Consider the following 18,981-nt stretch of genomic DNA (forward strand, 5'->3'; position numbering starts at 1 on the left):
GGCTGCTTTTCAGTTGTCTCATTTTAGGAACCAGTGAGACAATGCTCTTTTCAAAAGAGTGTACTTTTTAAGTTTAAGGTTGGAAGTCCTGTTAAGTCACACCAGTTCTCAGCTGGAGGCTTTCTCTTTGCTTCATTTTTATGAGATATTCTACCTAAGAGAAATGGCTCGTATCACATATCTATTGTGTATCGTTACCCAGGCAAATAAGCTTTGTAAGCCGAGGAAGAAGTCCACTGAGTTGCAGAGCACTGTGTAACACAATTTAAAAGAACTCAAATTCCAAATGATGTATTTGTTTAGTCTTCAAAATTAGTCTTTTTTTCTTTGAGAAGTGAAAACTAGTACAAAGTTGTTTCAGAAAAGCAGAATAGAAATTCCTGTTGAAGGGCTTCTGTTCACTGCTAAAAAAGAAAGTTGTTTCCCCTTCTGATAAATGATGTATGAGATTTGTCCTGAATTAAAAATTAAGAGAAGAGAAAGCTTGCTAGCTCTTCTGTGTTGGTAAGCTTGACAAGGAAAATATTGGTGGAGAGGGAGAGCATACCTACTGAAATCAACCTGATGGTAAATACAGGTCTCATGTCTTCAGTGCTGGGTACCTCTTGGGTAGCTCCATCCACAGCAGTAACACAGAAGTTTTTAAACTTTGTTTTCTCTTTTAGTACTGAAAATGATTCCTTTATTGGTGAGCAGCGCAAAAAGCTTTTAGGCTTGCCAGTAGGAATTGTTAAATTAAAAGGTTATTTCCAGAACACTTGTATCTCATCATCTGAGCACCAGAAGCAATTAGATCTTTTCCACTGCACTGGAGAGGACTGCCTGGAATGGAAAAGATTAGATATTTTTCAAGATGTTGAAAGGATTGTGATTCTCAGAAAAGACCCATTTAAGAATAGTTTATGACTGTTGCAGTTATAAACTCACTGCCGTAAAAGGAATTGGCTGTATGTTGGCAGGCTACCAACTCGGGGAAAATGAAAGGGCAGCTCCGTGCTATTTTAGTGCATCAGATCTGGGAGGAGCAGGAATGGGCAGAGGGAAAATCCCAGTTGACCTATATTTACTCTCCTTTGGGAAGTATTGCCAGTCATAACTATTGGGAAACAATCTGCAAATGACACAGATGTGTGAGCGCCTGCAAGGCTCACAGACTCGCTGGTTTCTGCCCTTAGCCAAGGATCCTCTTTTGTCCCAGGCTTGGGGACTCCTGACTTGTCTAGTCTCTTCCTCTCCTTGTTGGTCTCTCCACTTTTTCTTGTCTCTCTGCAGTTCCACTTTTCCCATTTCATCCCTTGCCCAGAAGGCTTGTAGTGTCTCATCTGTACACTAATGAAATCTCCTTCCATTTTACACCCCTCCTTAAAGACCAAGCCAGGGTCCCTTGTGCGCAGACTCTCCTAACTTTTGTGTTACTAAAAAGGAGAATTAATTAACTCCCTCCTCCCCTTGTACTCAGTGTAGCGTGGATGTCCTCCTCATCCCCACTGTAGGAAGCCATGTCCTTTGGCTGTTCAGAGGGGGACAGTACCACTGCCCTGCTGTGTGCAAACGTTATGTAGTAAAATAAGGAGAATTCCGCCTCTCAGTTCTCTCCTTCATGGGAGCAGTTGGAGAACAGGGAGGCATTAATGCGCTTTTCCCTTCTTGCTTTTCAGGAGGGTACAGCCTTCAAAAACGCCTTTGTTTTCATTATCCTCTGGTGTCTCAGGCCTTTTTAATTTGGCCCCTGGACACACCTCTGGGCTTTAGTTACACCGGCACACCAGCCACTTTGTTGCCAAACTGGTTTTTCGCTAGCTGGAGAGGGGAGCAATGCACTGGCTGGTTCAGCGTACAAAAAGCGGTGTTCCTCTAAGGGATTGTGACCTTCCCATCTTTGGCAGCTGATGCCAGAGAGGATGTTAGCTCAATTCAGTAATTAAATGAAAATTAATTATAGCTCTTTGTTTTCTGCTCAGATGTAGTGTTTTTCTTTTATAAGTATAAATAATATTTTCTATTCTGGTTAACCATTCTAATATAAAGGCGAACTCACAGACATACGGAGCTCTACCTCCTTATATAGCATATTTTTTTCTCAACAATTGAAGTCAGTGAAATTATCCTGAATTGTGTGCAAAGGTTTCAGAATCTGGTTTATTTTCCAAGATTTTAATGGTTATTTTATTGGAAAGATAATCACTTTAGTCTGCACGATAATCTAAAATCTATTATCGGAATCTCATCTCTCTTAAATGGAGGAGCAAAGTCTGGGTAATAAAGCTCAGACTAGAGGTTGCACTCCTAAAAACATTTCTGATTCACCTCAGTGGGAAACTTACGTGCAACCTAAGGATGGAATATGGAGGGTGGTTTAGTCCCTAGGGCTTTGCTTTTCACTGTGTGTCATAGCGTGGGACTTCGGTGAAGAGTAAGTGTTCCCACAGTAGGGTGAGCAGTGCTTCCATGCTGTCTGATCCTTCCTCATCTTCTTTTTGTGCTTTCTTCTATTTCTTTATCTGATCTCAACCTTAACACTTTTCTTCTTCCTCCCCTACTCCAGCTGTTAAAGTGATGAATATAGAAGATACTGCTACTGAAGCTTCCCAGCTAGAATACGAAAAAGATACATCAATATCATTAATAGACTGGGCCATATTACCCCATTTCGTGTGATAAAGAGGGCTGGCCTCTGGGTACCCTGAGGAAGCTATGGGACCTGGGGAGGGCCTCCTGCGCCCCTCCAGCTTGAGCAGCTATGGTCCACGCTGTACTTGGTGTGCCTGGGGAGGTGTGCACTCACTGCAGCCCTGCTTGCTCTGCAACTGCAGGAACAACTGCTCTAGTTCATGTTGTGAGACAGTGAACGGACTCTGTTAAGCGCTTTTCTGTTTCCTCTGCAAATGATTGTTTCTGTAAGTAAGGGCCGTTAAAACATCTGTAGCTGGATGTGACAGTATCCTAAAGCATGTGTTAGCCAAACTGATATTTGAAAATCTCTTATGTGTTAGATTGTGTGTTGTGTATTGCAGAAAGGTGTATATTTTAGGTTTGAATTTCTAGGATAAATACACACAGTTGCTATGGGAAGGGTTTGAAAACAAAATCCAGCATAAGAGAGTATGTAAAATTCAAGAAAGCAAAAAGGTTGGAACTTCACTGTTTAGACTCCTTTCTAATGATAGTACTAACTTCAAGTTTAAAGCTTGACGTTTCCTGGTTTTCCACTTAAATATTATGAGGTATGGCAGTAATTACCTCTTTTATTAGGGCACAATGTAAACTTCCTAAAAGTAGACTGGATTGCCATTCAGTTTGCACATTCCAGCACAAACAGCTATGGAGAACATGCTTTAATTGAGAGTGTTAAAAGTGAAGTGGGAATTCAGGTCTAATACTTCTGATTTCTGTGGCTGTAACTGAGAAGCTAGTATTGTATAAGGGGGAGAAAAAAGAAAAAAAGTGTAAAAGTATATGCAGAGAAGCATGCAAGTTAAATACTACAGTTCTTTTGTGGACCTGTAAGGCTAACACAATTAGTTTTTATTAAAATGTTTTATGACTCTTTGATAAGCCTTTGAGAAGCTTATATTCATAATTATCTTTATGTTTTGCTGCATGTTGTCAACTGTTAATGACTAAAGTATTTTACTCTCATCAGATAGTGAGCTTTTGCAAGGTATTTTAATAGCGAATCATGAACTTGTGAAGACACCTTGTTTCCATTATCAGTGGATGTACAAGCACAGGAAAATCCAGAGCCTGAAATCTCTCTTTAAAGGTGAATTTCCAGAGGTTTTGTCAATTACCTTTACAATTTTGTGGCAAATGCTTCAAATACAGTACAATGCATTGAAGCATGCAGTTGTCTGTAAGAATAATTAGAAAGCACAAATGAGTATTCACAGGGTGTATGGTTTTTAAGGGCTAAAGGCTGCTGCCTCATTCTAGCAGGCTGTTGGGAGGCCAGGACAGAAGGGATGGTTACCCCAGGCATGCAGGTAAATGTGTTTGAGGAGAACGCTTTATGTGCTGCAATGGGTGCTAGTTTCAGGATCAGAGATATTCTTGAATTGGAATGGGCAACTGGAACTCTTCCCTTCTCCTTTCTCCAGTAAATAACTGGCAGTCCTCATCCCCTTGCTGAGAAGTTTTCCTGTGCTCCAATCTCCTTCCACAGCTGGCAGCTCAGCGATGGTTATTGGATCAGACCCCATTAAACATCTCCTTATATGTTAATAAACATTGCCTTTCCCCACCCCACCCCCTAGCACACACCATGACAAACCTAAGACATTTACCACAAACAGTAAAGTCCCTAAAAACTATCCAATGCAATGCAGGGAGCAGGAGAGACCCAGGGCTTTGGTATCAGCAGAGAATGTGTTAAGGGAAAATGACTAGTAAATAACAGTTTAGGCACAGAAATCCATGATATACTGAAATACTTGCTCGTGTGGTTCTCCCTAGGCTGCACTTTTTGTTCTGCAGTGCCCAGTCATTACTCTGTTCCATCTGCTGACTCTGGTTGGCCGCGACTTTAGGTGAGCAAAAGACAAATAGATTAAAAAAAAAAAAATCCCAATGCTAAGGCTGGAATAAATGTATACATTAAATATTCAACTAAACTTCATCAGTGAAACATTTGGTTATAGTTTGATTTATGTAAAAATAATTAAATAAATAAAACCTTTGCAAAACAACGGTTTGAGCTTATTGCTGGACTGGAGAAACTTAACAAAACAAATAGTAATTCAAATTAAACTGTTAATGTAACACTTGAGTATAGAAGACCCACAAGCCTTTACTGTCTTCTAACTTCTGGTTGTTTGGGTTTCTCCACTGTGGCAGTATTTTTGCTCTTTCGCTTTGTCCAGTGACATAGAAATTCCTGACATAAGAGCCTGGCTCTCTGGCTAGTGTGTACCTATCTCTAATTGTTTCCCCCCCTCAAAATGGGGGGAGGGAAATTGGGGAAAAAAAAGTAGAAGCTTCACACTATTAAGGTCTCATTATTGGGGCAAGAAAAAACCCGATTGTTCCCTTAAGAATTTGCGTTATTTTTAAATTTACTTGTAAAGGTCTGAAACTTCACGTTTTTCTTGCGAGAGCTGGGATTCTCTTGTAATTTTACGAATTCTGGACCTGAGTTGTCAGGAAAAACACTGAATATGGAAAAACTTAAACCAGTAGTGTTATCAGCTCCCAAGACCCTTGATGTTTGTTTTACGGCTCTTAAAATCAAGATGTGATAATATCAGAATTTAGTGTCCCAAGTTGTCCCCCCCCAAAGAAATTTCTCTAGTTGCAGGCAGAGGTTGAGAAAACATAATCTGAGAAGGTACAAAGTTCTTAATTTCCAAAGGACAAATTTGACAGACCCTCTACGTTACTTTTTAACAAATCGTGTTTATTTTGGGGATGAACTTGTGATTTCTGAACATTTGCAATTGACAATATAGAAGCTCTTAAAAGCTGGCAGTACTTTAACATACATCAACATGAGGATATCAACATCCTAAAAGGAAGGCTTTCCTGGAGTTACAATGTGTATCCTCCAAGCAAAAGGCTCCTGAAGGCCACCTAATGACATAGTTAGTGCTGTATTTATATGGTCTATATTTAGAAGAGTTACAAGTTACCTCTGAGCTTAGTGTCCATTTTATGAGACCCAGAGAGATGGGAGATCCACGCTGGCCCATGTTGTGCTAGACTAAAGAGTGAAGTGTGGTGAAGGGGCTCCAAGAGGTCTGGTGAAACCGGGGGACAACTGTGGAGGAGCCAGCAGTGTCCTGGGTGTTGAAAGCAGTGCAGCAAGAAGCATGTGTTTTAAAAAAAAACAAACAAACCAAAACAACCAACCCACCCAACAGCCAGTGATGTATAAAAGCAGCAATGATGTATAAAAGCAGCATTCCCTGGACTGTGAGTTTTACTCTGACCTCTTCTTGGAGCATCTGTCCCACCAGAAAAGTGTCACATTGTAGTGCTGTAATAAAGATGTGGGGGGTGACAAGTCTGAGTTGAAACCACCCGCAATGATATTTCCAGGATGGTGTTTTCTTCTCATGTTTCTTGTCGTGCTTTGGCTGTTCCCGTTTAATAAGTCTGAGATGCAGACCCAGTTCCTGAACCCGATGAAGGCTATGGCCGAGCTTGCGTCTGCTGCAGAAAGAGCAGAGGAAAGATCTTCACCTGTCACAAGAACGCTGGCGTTGTTCTCTGTCAGCCTGTTCTCTGTGCCCGTGCAATCGGCAGATGGGGGTGTGAAGCACCTCCAAACCGAATGCATTAATTGCAGGGAGATTGACGTCTCTTTACTGATTCTTTATAAGCAGTTCTTAACGCTGGTCTGTACAGTGCCCGCAGCAAGGCTGGTGTTTGGGTGCCTGCAGTACCTAGCACCAGGAGGTCCCCTCCCACTTCAAACTACTGGGCATTGCTGTAACCTACAGAGTAAATAAATAAAAATAGCGATAACCTACAGAGTAAATATAAATAGCAATCAAAACGTCAGCAATAGAAGAATAAAATGTTAACTGCAATAAAATACTTTCATGAACGCTCAGTTATATTTTATTGGGCTTTCAGGACTTATATATCCTCTGAGTCTTTATGAATACTTGAGACTAAATAACAACATTTTGGTGAATGCTGAAATACTTGACGTTTTCAAGAGGTCGGGATCTATTTTATAATCCTCGGGAATTTCAAATAATTTCCTTTAAACTGTTTACACTTGAGGGAGTTACAGTCCTGACAGAGGAGAGCGGGGACGCGGTGCTGGTGTGGGAGGTAACTCCGGGACCGCGGAGGACGTGTCTGTGGGCCGAGGGACGCACGAGGGGACAGTGACACTGTGCGGACCTCCAGAACGCTGTCGCGACACCCGGTCTGAAACAACCGCCCCGGAAAGCCATGCAGCTGAGAGTTTCGGCGGAGCCAGCCTCTCACGAAGCCCTGTGGGTGGGCACCCCCTATGGCCGGCCGCAGCGGGGGCCGAGCGGTGGCGGGCCGCGGCCGCCAGGCGGCGCCGCCGTGCGCGAGCCGGGGCCGGGCCGCCGGCGGAGAGCGCCCGGTGCCGCCACTGGCGGAGCGCGGCTTCGTGCTGCGGCCGGCGGGGCGCCGAGAGCGGCGGGCGGCTGCTCGCGGGGCATCGCCGCCCGCCCGCGGGGAAGGGGCACTTGTGGCGGGGCTACGTGCGAACCTCCGGTCGGTCTTTCATGAGCCGGTGCTCCGCTCGGGAAGGTTTTTTTGTTTTGTTTTGTTTTGTTGTTGTTGTTTTTGTTTTGTTTTGTTTTGTTTTATTAAGTAGCTCTGCAGTCACTTGTGACAATGACATGTTTATTTCTGAGAAATGGCTCTCTCGGGCTGTCCGCCGTCCAGCGCCCCCCCCCCGTCCCCGTTTGGCGCCGTTCAGCAGCACAGAGGTGTTTGGGTTTCGCAGCGAGTTTAGTTCGGGGAAGTCAGAGTTGAGGCGTGTTAACGCAAGCAGGTTTCCGTCAGATACGCTCCGGAGTGGTTTGGTAATACGCGTGGCTGGGCGCTATGTGCTTGTTCTTCAGGATGAGATCGTGGTCAGTTTCTCCCCGGTTGGGGGGGGAGTGTCTGGGACAGACCCCTGCTCCGGGCCCTGGCATCCTGCAGCTCTTCTGCTGTGACACTCAAAAAAGGAGGGCACCCGGGAGGAGGCTGGGAGCCCTGCCCTGCTGCTTATTAGCCACTTGGGGCCTAATCCTGCTTCCACCAGCGTCCATGAGAGCTTCATTATTGACTTTGGTGGGGGTTGGCTCTGGTCCCCGATGCCACATAATTTTCTGAAGCGAGCTGCAGCTATGAATGGCTGGGCTTTAAGGCAGCTGCGTTTCCTCTTTCCTATCGTGGGTAAATGAAACAATTAGTATTCATGCATTAAATCCTTCTAAAATAAAATCTTGTGACTGCCATCTCTCTGTTTGCTATATTTAAACTGGCCGGAAGATTGTTTAAATATATCTCATGGACAGTTTACAATGAGAATTATTTCCTGCCTTTAAAAAAAAAAGAAGTCGTGATTTTAAGATATCTGGCAAGTTTATTACAATGAAATGTCACGTTCCTCAAACAAGTCATCAAAAGAACAATTTTTAGCAATGACTGGTTTCCAGCATTCACCATTCAGAAATGTTGTGGAGTGTGATTTTGCTTTAAATAAAATAAATAGAAAAGACTGCACGCTTGATCTCTCTGGCATTCCTGAGTGTTCAAAGCAGGATTCCCGCTATCTAGCTGAGGTCCTGTGGTTTCTCCTGTAGAACCTCTGCACTTGTGACCATGTAGGTTGCTATCCTGAGTCGCTCCAAGTTAGCTATCTAAAGGAGCTGCTGTGAATGCTTCCTATAAAAATTACCTCTCCCTCTCACTTAGTAGCATAGAAAGTTGTTTCATTGAATACTATGTAATATATATCAAAATATTAGGAGCGTGTGTGTCAGAAATGGGCTAAACTTACTAAGAAAAGTGCATTTAGAATTGTACTTCCATGTGGTGGTCTCATAAAATTGTAAGCATTGTTTCTTCTGTGAATGTATCTTAACATTTTTGATGTTTTAATTTGTTCTCATCTTTTTTTTTTCTTTTTTTTTTTTTCTTTTTCTTCCCTACTCAGCTCTTGCCCCTGTTCTTTGCCTCTGGTTTTGTTGGTGAGGATATCACAGTGATGTCTGCATTCAACCTGCTGCATTTGGTGACAAAGAGCCAGCCAGTGGCCCTGCGAGCCTGTGGGCTTCCCTCAGGTTGAATGGGTGCTGCTTGTTGTGTCATGCGTAACGAAGGCCCTTTTAGGGATGGGTGTCTCTGCTGCAGGAAACAGCGTGCTATGGGTTGCTCTGGTTTGTTTAAGTTTTCCTTTGAACCAGAAGTTTGTTTTCTTTATTTTGGTAAAAGTCACTGGCTTGTGTGAGGGTTTTCATGTCCTATATTTGAGGATGCTTGGAAATGCTCTCCAATTTCCTTGTCCAACATATTTTCTCTCAAATTTGACATTATTTTCCTCATTCTTTGCACAATGGAATGAAATTGAAAATCAATTGTGTTCAATGATATTTATGATTTGTTTTAAAGATGCATAACAGAATTTAGCATATGAATTGCTGTGAAATCATAGGACTTAAAAATATTTTCCAAAATCTTTAGCAGTGTACTATAGTTACACTCCATGTGTTCCTTTTTACATTTTTATTATTAAAAAAATATGTTGCACCAAAAATGATGTACAAAATGTGCCCAGAATTTAAAATGTAATTCTTTCATTCCTCTGACAGCATATTCTTTAGTTACGTGACACTTCTCTAAAGAAATAAATGGAAACATGCAATTTAATGCCCAGATGCAGCTGCACATTTCATATAAAGTTCAGTTTCTGCCATTAGCTCTGTGAAGGGTGCCATAAGATGTCATCTCCATTAATTGGTTATATCATGAAAACCTTGAACCTAAGAAGTATTTTGTGCTTCACTTCAACAGCAACAATATGTGTAATGTCTGCATAGTAATGTCAGCGTGCATGGTTATGTAGGAGAAAATAAAAGCTGCACTGAGTTAATGGTGAACGTTACTAGGAATTTTCTCGACACCCAAATAAAAAAGATACAATCCTGGCTGAATCATCAAAAAAGAACCAGCGTGGGTGTTTGTACTGCACTCACAACTGGTTCATAAGGGTGCAAAATGTTACGAGTACTTTTTCCCAGAGCTGGACTTAACAAGCATATGGAGGTGATGTTTTAAAGATTTTTTTCAGTGATAAGACATCAGTTTTCAAGCTGATGGATTTTTCTAAAGCTGATTACACTTTATTTGAACTAAATCTGAGCCCAATTTTTGCAACATTTGTGTTCTGTTTCCCCCCACATATGCACAAAATTCCCATTAACCTGATAGGAGCCGCAAACACATATTGAGGAAGAGAGAGAATAGCCCACATTGTGTCAGCCTGACCTTGGTTTCCTGTTATATTTGCTGCTGAGCCAGAATTAAAATCCTAAAAATATAGGGTAAGCAAATTTCCTTAGCTCTCATTATGCACCTTTTGATGCATGCTCGTATGGCTGATGTCTACCGTAAAATGGGGGCACTCAATCTTCTGGCCATTTTGTTCCTGCTCTGAAAAGGAGATCTCAAATTTGGTCAGCTAGAAGCACAGCCCATGGGAGGTTTTTTCTATCACATACCTGTTTGCGAAGCATTAGGTTAGCTAGTGTGTCAAGTTGTTTTTCAGGCACAATCCAGTAGTCACATTTTGGAATAAAAACCTCATAACACTACTTTTTATTCCTGTCCCTTTGATCCATAACTGTGCAAAACATTAATAGATTGAGTTCCACTGACTGGCTACTTAAAATATATATACATATTTATATATAATAAACCCAAATTCATCTGCTAACAGTGGAATAATATACAATCACATATCTCACATATTTTAAGAGTAATCTAAATTCCCCAGATGCTTATAAATTAACGTAGGCTTGCTTTGCTTTTGGTTTCTTTTTTTTGTGTGGTGTATTGAGGGGGTTGCAAGTAAGTGGTATAGCATGTATCAAATTAAACATGGGAATGAGATCTAGAGGCAACATCTGCTTAAATGCCACAATGCACTGTGACTTTAACTTTTGAATATACAGAAAACGCCCTGAGTTCTCATGACTTTTTTATAACATAATGCTTTAAGTTAGTACTTTTCCCACCACCCAGCTCTATGTGAGTTGCAGCCCTGCAACCATACTGCCATGCTGTGTGCCCGCTGAGACTGGAATGGTGTGAAGTTTGGCCTTTTTCTGGTTGAAAGGCAAATTCCATATGGAAGGAAATTGTCTAATCTTCTGGTACCCCTTACCCGCTCAGCCTAAGGGAGCAAAGTGCTGGCAGAGCTGTAAATTGGGCTTTAAAACACAGTTTTAAACTCCGTGCAGTTAAATATTTGCAGGATAAGGACTTGAATTAAAGTATCATTTCAATTTCTGTGCTTGGAATGGTACCTCTGTCCTTCCTGTAAGAAACAAATTACTACAATGCAATATTTACTTTATATGTAATATAAAGTTATGGTTGTAGGTCAGAAATAAGTGATTTTTTTTTCTCCAAAAGTTCAATGAATGAAATAACGTTACGAGGTATCTTAGAACAGGGATGACCTGTCTGTTCTTTGAAACACTATTTTGTAAGCACATGCTAGTTACACTGGATCAGCTGTGCTAGTGAAGTGTTTTTACTTGCTCTTTTTCTATTTGTATATTAGTGCCTGGAGTGCGGATCTATTCTTCCAAATTGTATTTTAAAAAATATTTTTTTTTGTCTGAAGTTAGGACTAAACGTTTCAATGTGTGCAAACCTAGTGCACGGTTTGCCCGTAACAGTTTTTATAGCTGACATGGTTAAGTCAGAGTACGGACAGGCACTCCCAGTAGATGGCACTAAGCATACACTGTTTTGCACGCCTAGCACTATATGAAAAGCTTCCCATTTAGGAGTCATTCATACATAAAGTACAGCCTGAGACCTTATGAACAATTTACAAGTATTTTAAGAAAAGCATGAGCATTGAGAAAAATCATGTCAATCTGTGCTCGCACGCAAACTACCTTCACATTGGTTCAAGGTTTCTTCATTTCCAGTAATGGTTACAGCTCCGGTGTGTCTGTTGTGTGGTGTAGAAGTGTCACTCCTTTAGCCCACTTTTATTAAATTGAATGCTCTAAATTTCTTTGGAAATGTAGGATGCACTCAGCACCTGCCACGATTTTGTTCACAGAAATCAAATCTTTAAAAAAAAAAAACACCCAAAACCACAACACCACCTCCAAAAAATTTAATGCAAAAACTACTTCAGCTGCTTTAGTGCATACCAGCAAGTAACTGATACAAGTAATGATTATACAGATTCCATGTACATATGTTTTCTGTAGCAGACCACCAAGCTATAAAGTAAAAAGTTAGCTTACTTTGCTTTGCTGTGTCTTTTAATTATTATGGGTTCTCATTTCTTAAAAAAATCCTTTATTTCTTTAACACTTTGAATGTTGTGCTGCTTACATCACATTTTTTGCATGAGATAATTTGGCTTTTCCTCTCTGGTAGATCAAAGAAAATTATGGTGCTTGTAAAATTAAGTAAAAGTAATGATGAAGAAATTACAGGAGTAGACTTAGTATTTTTTTCTGTATGAAATAATAAAGTCCAAGACAATATTAAATTGTTGTGAAGTGTTTAATTACTAAAATAACTACTAGTAGAAAACCATACTTTTCTAGGATTAGATTAAATTACAATACATCTGTATGAAGATGGTGCTGGGCATATGGTGTAAGTCTTTATTAAGTAAATGTCTATAGTGTAGTTTCTCATAACTTGTTTTATTCTTTGTTAATTCCAAATTTCAGTGTAATGTCTTTCCATAAAATTGAAATAAATAGTGGACAAAATTACTGATGCTCAAAATTGGATTTTTAGTCGTAATCTCATAAAGGATTACTTTTGGGAGTGGATCTTGCAAACAGTTACATGAGTTGTTCATATGGATTTGTCCCTCTGAACTCTCAAACTGCGCATGTCAGAGAAATTATCTGTGTGCGTAGTGTTTGCCAGATCTGGCTTTAACAATGAAAAGTCTAGAAAAGACTCGTGTGTTCAAAGTATGGTAGGTACTGTCAAACTTTGTGTAACTTAAGGATGTCTAAATGTTTCATATTGTATGTTTATATGTTCATTTCCATAATGTATGTTACAACTTTCCCATAGCTTTCCATAATGTATATCACCGAAGATGTACTATTACAGATGTCTCTTCACATGGTCTGAAAGAAAATAAAAGTAAGACTGATATGTTGTATAGCAAAACCCACCGGTATGGCTGTGGTTAAATGCCTGTCAATGCTTTCATTATAAATCCCTATTTTCTGGGGTTTATATCTTGAATGTAAAAATTTGCTTTGGGTTTAAATATGTCATACAAGGTCTCAGCTGGATGTATGTGTTCCTCAGAACTGGTTGGGGAGCAAAAATTAAAACTCATTTCTATGAAGCTAAATTAAAAAAAGAAGCAAATACCAATTTGGAAAAAAAATAGATTTTAAAACTTAAAATATGGTCTTACAAATTACATAGTTTACTACCTCCCAGCAGTTATGAGGAATTGGATAAATGCTTGAAAAGAGTCTTGAAAACAAGTAGTATATGAGCACAATAGTAAATAGCATGTGAAGCTGTTCATGTGTCATTATTATATAAATGTCTGTGTGTACGTCTGCCTCCTAATAAATAGATGATAGTAAAATGCTGCATTATCATAATAGAGCATAACATTATAATATTTTTGGAATGGCTTGAAAATGGGTTTTAAAAATCACCTTTGTATAGTTGTCTTAACAGGAATACATTCAATGCTGCATTTACTTAAAAAATTATCCTGTATTGACAAATGTTTATTTTCTACAATAGTACTCAGTCTAGAATATCTTATTTAATACAGTTTAGTGTGAAATGTATTTGTAGATACCTTATTGGCAGTAACACTGTTATTGTGCCTGATGCTCGCAAAACTTGGGATCATAAAGAAAACCAGAAACCCTTGGTTAATGTACCCTTTTTGTTTGCACCCTAGAGTTTGTATCCTATTTTGTCCCCCTTTTTAACTCCTTGTTCTGGCAGAGTTTTGCACTCTTCCTCATCTGCTCCATAGACAGAAGGTGCTGGTCCCTGCCTTGCCTGGGTGGAGGCTCCGCAGTGGCACAGAGTATACCACAGGGGTGATGAGAAGTTTTCTTGTGCTCCCAGCACCATGCACAGAGCCAGTTACTTAATGTGTTCCCTGACAGATCTCTTAAGGTCATTTGCTTTCCCTTCCTACTCCCATAAAGGACCCACCACAAGCCATTTCTACCTTTCTTGCAGGAATGTTTTAATTCTGGGAGCTCATAAATTTCCTGCGTTCCATTCCTGTGCCCTCTGCTGCTCAGGCTTAACTGCATTTTCTGCTGATGTTGAGTATGGAAAAGATGAAGTTTCAGCACTAACTGTGTTTCTGTGTTTTAAGGGCTCCCATTAAAAGCTACTCTCTTATATTAGACTCTCTGTGTATAACAGGAGGTTTGAGAAGTCCTTTCAGGACTGCCTTCGCTTTTTTTCCTTCAATTAAAAGCACCCCCTGGCTTTGTCCTTAGTCTGATGGGTACATGATGAAGGTTGCAGAGAATAATGTGATATAATGGAGGGATGGCAGCACACAAAAAAGAAGATTTTTGAAAGATATTGCTAAGCTGACAGAGGGCAAGCAAGAAAAGGTGCAGGATGGAAATGTGAACCCTAAAGTCAAAGCATGTTTGGAAGTGATAGAGGAGATGATCCAGGGGGGTCACTTAGGGGATGTGCAAGTGTGGAATTTGATGGTACATTGAATAGGTCTAGAGAGTTTGGAATGGGAGTCAGTCACCAGAGACACGGACATTACCGTAATTTAGCTCTTAGGTTAACCACAGGTCGCTACAGCACAGATTGTGATTTGGGAAGAAACAAGGAGTGGAGAGAAATTGTGTCCCAGAGATGGCTAAGAAGCAGAAAATGTTTGTTCTTAGTTAGAAGCTAAACAGGTGTCTCATCTCGTGATTTCCTTCAAAATAAGTTGTGTTGGGAAAGGGCACCTGGCTGGGTGCCCCCTGCTCCAGCTGGAGGACAGGTTCTCGAAGGATGGTAGCTGCTGGCAGCCCAGGTCCTGCGCTGGCAGCTTTGTGCAACGCAGGTAAGAGCTCCCTGCTCAACTCCCTGGCCTGGGTCAAGGAGTCCCAAGGAAAGCAGAGCAGGGGAAGGGTTCAACTGAGTCCTCTTGAAGCTGTTTTATAGGGCTTGACCCCATCTTCCTGCCCCATAAAGCATGGCTGAATTTTACAGAAGCATGGGGAAGGATGGGAGGCCCACAAGGGAAAGAAGTTGGCAGCCACTAACCTTTTTGGCTGTTTCTCTACCTTTAGTCCTGAAGCAGGTTGAGGGATGCTACAGTGTTTTCCACGGTGGCCATAGCAGAGCAATAGCTGGACCACAGCATGTTCCAGCTTTTCCTGTCCTCATGCTGGGTACAATCCTTAGTGCTTGGAGATGTGGGATGAAAGGCCATAGAGCAGGCTGTGCCTGCTTGTGTCTTCGCTAAATGGGTTCCTGCACAGTTGGAGACAAACTGAGTTTTGCAGGGGGTTAGATCTGGGCTGATGTGGGGAATTGGAGAAGAGAGACCTCCCCCAACTCGGCTCCTTTCCTCCACCCCCATCCTGAGTATAGATTGCGGCACCTTGATTCTTGAAATGCAGTGCTCATTTCACAGGCCACACATCACTATTGTGGAGGAAGCAGCAGGAGGATTTAGCAACAGCCTGAATGCCACAATAAGCTACACACCACTGCGGTAACCGCTGGCAAATGCTGACTTTTTAATTGTTTCCGCTGCAGGGTTAAACCTTTATTAAAGCCGTGTGAATAAACTTATTTTGATGGCTTACTGAAATATTTTAAATGCAAAAGGTAGCATAAAACACTCTTATTATTCAGATTAATTCTGCTGTTATTGAAATGCCTTTCTATATGTTGTGCACCCTTTTATTGATTCTGACAGAAATCTACTGACCAGATACAGAGTGCTCAGTGTCTCTGCCTTTCTTGGGTTTGATTTAAACAAATGTAGTGCCTATGAAAGGTGCTAGGATCATATTGGCAAAACAAAAGTCTCTTTATCTGTTAGGGGAGAGAGGAAGAGAAATCCATCATTATAAATATTCCCTCCTCCGCTGCTGTACCAATAGATCTTGATCTTGTCTTGCCTGGTTTGCATCCAAGAGTAAGGCAAATAGGTCAGCTGCCCTGTGCACTCTGTCTGTGGCCATCTCAGCAGAAAGGCTAACAGAAGTGGCAGTTTATAATGTAATGAGCTTTTGCCTTACTTAATTGAAGGTGCTGCTATTCACCAACCTGTGCTGAGCAGACACATGCTCCCATCGCTATAGTACCGGTGAAGATGACAGCTTGAAAAGCCCCGGCCACTGCAGGGTGAAGTTGGAGTCCTCAGTGGTTATAATTTGGAAAGACCAAGATTGCGGCTGGTAGTGACATTCATTTCATTAATGTGAGATAAGGAAATAAAGTAGACATCCCCAGAGAGGACAAACAGAGCTGCTTTTCTTTCCCCCCTCCCCACTACACAAAACAGTTAAATCTTTTTGTTAAACGTTTTTTACATGTGCAGGGAGGAGAGACAGCTTCAGGTTTCTTTTCCAGGGAATGTCTCTTTGGCTTGCGTGGCTACCTTGGCCACGTAACCTGCCCACAAAGATGCTTGCGAACCTGAGGAAAAACAAGGCAGCTTCCGTTCCCACAGGTGCTGCCTGTTCTGGAACCACTGGGGTTCCAGTACCACTTTCTTTGGAAAGAAAATGAGTGCACAGAGGAGATGCATTAGCTGGGAGATGGGGGTGGGTTTTTTTTTTTAGTGCTTCAGAAGATTAAAAAAATAAATGTGACAGCTATGTTATTTGATTGTATGGGAAGCTTGCGTATTTGCAATGAAGGGGCTTGCCCTTCCCTTGCAGCCATGTGACCCTCCTAGGTGTTAAGTAAATAATTTTTTTTAAAGACAGTTAATTTTTGGGTGGCATTCTTTCAAGATAGAACCTGGCATTTGACCCAAAATTGTAACTGTTTTCCTGGTACCCAGCTTTTGGATTTTCAACGCACTATATAGTGGAAATGGTCTTCGCCCCATTACTCCTAATGCTTGCATGAAACTGCAAATGGTAGTTCAACAGCAGGTGGGAGTTAGCTACCTACAGCAAGAAAGCAAAGGAGCCATCCCTCAGAGAAGAAACACAGATCTATTTTTCAATGTGTAAAACATTTACAGGGTTTTTTTAATGATGAAGTTTGGATTTTATTTAAACTTGACCTCTCAGCTTTTCAGAGTTCTTTTGCAGCATCTGTCCTAGTCAGCAGCAAGCTTAGGCAATTTAAAATGGCTTGTGATGGGATTATAAAAAGATCTATCATGTCAAATACAGGTTTTGTAAAAGAGTGTTTTCCAACTTACAAGCCAATATAATTGTTTGCATCGATTTGCATTTTCAAGAATTGGGTTTTTTTAACTAGATGAGCAGTTCCTGGCTTGTTTGCAGGGAGAGGACGATGCAGCATTCTCCCAAGGCTGCAGACTAGAGGCTGCAGAGAACGGACTAAACAGAAGTGAAATAGAGAGTTGTGCGTTTGCCTTTTCCTAAGGACAGAGAGAGACATAACTGTAAACAAGAGGAATAAACTGTGTAAATGAAATTTGAAATAATAAAAATGAGAGATTCCACTTTTAGTAATACTGAATGTTAGCAATAGCGTATGTAAGGATATTTATTTAAAGAAAAGTATGCAAATATTTTTTAACCTTGCAGGATTCCTCTTAAGGTCAGTTTGAGATAATTTACCATCGATGACTAAGGTGTTACCCAGTTGTGAGGGGACAGGCTTTGAGGAGAGCTGCATACTTAGAGCCAGATCCTGTCATGTGATTTACATTTGTAGACCCTTATGTAGTTGTTGGAGCTATGTGTATTCTCAAGGGTCTGCCCACACAGGTCACATTGCAGGATTGGGGCTGGGGTGGTATATGAATAATAAAATGTGCTGGAAGGCCCCTAAAAAACTGCTTGGGTATATTAAAAGAAGTAGTACTGAAAACTAGAAGCCCAATTTATTATATGGCTGTGCTCTGCTGGAACATTTGATCTTGCTGTATTTAATTCAGGAAGTCTTAATGGTATGTGCTCAGTGCATGACTGTAATGTCCATTAATGCTAGTGGAACATACGCTTACGTAGAAGGGGGGAAATGTATGCTGTGTCTTCCATGCAGCTGAAATGTTGAGTTAATTTCAGTGATAGGAAGCAACAAAATATAAGAGAAAATAATTAGAACGGTTCAAAAGACTGAAGAAGGAAAGCCATCAGGCAAAATGCCACCATATTTCAGGGCATGTCAGACACTAATCGCCACCCTCCAGCGCGCTGGAGCAGGTAAAGGGCTGAGTGGTAAGGAGTAATGGTCTGCTAACTTGTGTCTGTCTGTCTGGACGTATCTTGTTGCTAGTTTTCTTGTGATTGCTTATAGGGAAGGAAATGGCACACGCCTGTGTTATGAACCACAGGTTTCAAAAGGTCAATTGAAATTGGAATTTATATGTGAGGTGAGATGCTTAATGTCTTCATTATCAGGTCAACACCCAGAAAATTCTTTCTGTTCACTTCATTTGTACAGAGGAGGACTCAAAGAGCCGAACTTTGAAATACCCGTAGTCTGTGTGTGAATAGTAAATGGCAGTGTGCTTTGCGTTGCTTTTCCGAAAAGCCATTCCTAAGCACAGGAACGCCATGAAGGCTCCGACAGGGTTTCTCTTGGTGTTTGTTTCACCCTCCTCAGCTTTTTTGTATGTTTATGCACTACAATTTGTGAGCCTGGCGCCTTTTCTTCACGAAGCCTTCCATCCTGCTCCAGGATCTTAACAGCTTTTGGGACTGCTATAACTGTTGGCAAAAGGCTGAAGGCAGGTGGCCTCAAGTGGAAATGCTGGTGCATGTTTGTGGAACAGTTGTGTGTGCACTGCTCTTCTAATGAGCGCTGACCCCAATGAAGGCACCGAGGTCTGCCGATCAGAGGGATTTAATTTGGCCTCTGATCCTGCAGTGGAATCTAAAGGGAATTTTGTCTTCCCTCTCCTAAGAGCAGTATCTAACTGGAGTTAGGAACATAGCTGTCTCAGGTTCTTCTAAAAGTCATTGCTGAGACCATCACCTGCAAAGAACAAGTGAGATCCAATCCAGAGTCCTAATATAGATCTAATGTATCCAGACTCCGTTATTCTCACAGTGTATTTAATTTACTCTCACCTTAAATGTAATCACAGTGATGTCATGCTATTTGTAAAACCGATGACCTTTTTTC

The 18,981-nt window shown here is 41.2% G+C and overlaps 1 protein-coding gene across 1 annotated transcript in view; it reads left to right on the forward strand.

Annotated features, from left to right (window-relative positions):
* Positions 1-18,981, forward strand: part of MSRB3 (methionine sulfoxide reductase B3) — a gene marked incomplete at its 5' end in the record, with an annotated part of 87,500 nt that overhangs the window by 11,224 nt on the left and 57,295 nt on the right. The window contains 1 exon segment of the mRNA XM_082498687.1: positions 8,630-8,756. Coding sequence (XP_082354813.1) covers positions 8,630-8,756 — 127 coding nt within the window.

This window comes from Vanellus vanellus, assembly GCF_965231255.1.
Source record: "Vanellus vanellus genome assembly, chromosome: 1".
Taxonomy (NCBI): Eukaryota; Metazoa; Chordata; class Aves; order Charadriiformes; family Charadriidae; genus Vanellus; species Vanellus vanellus.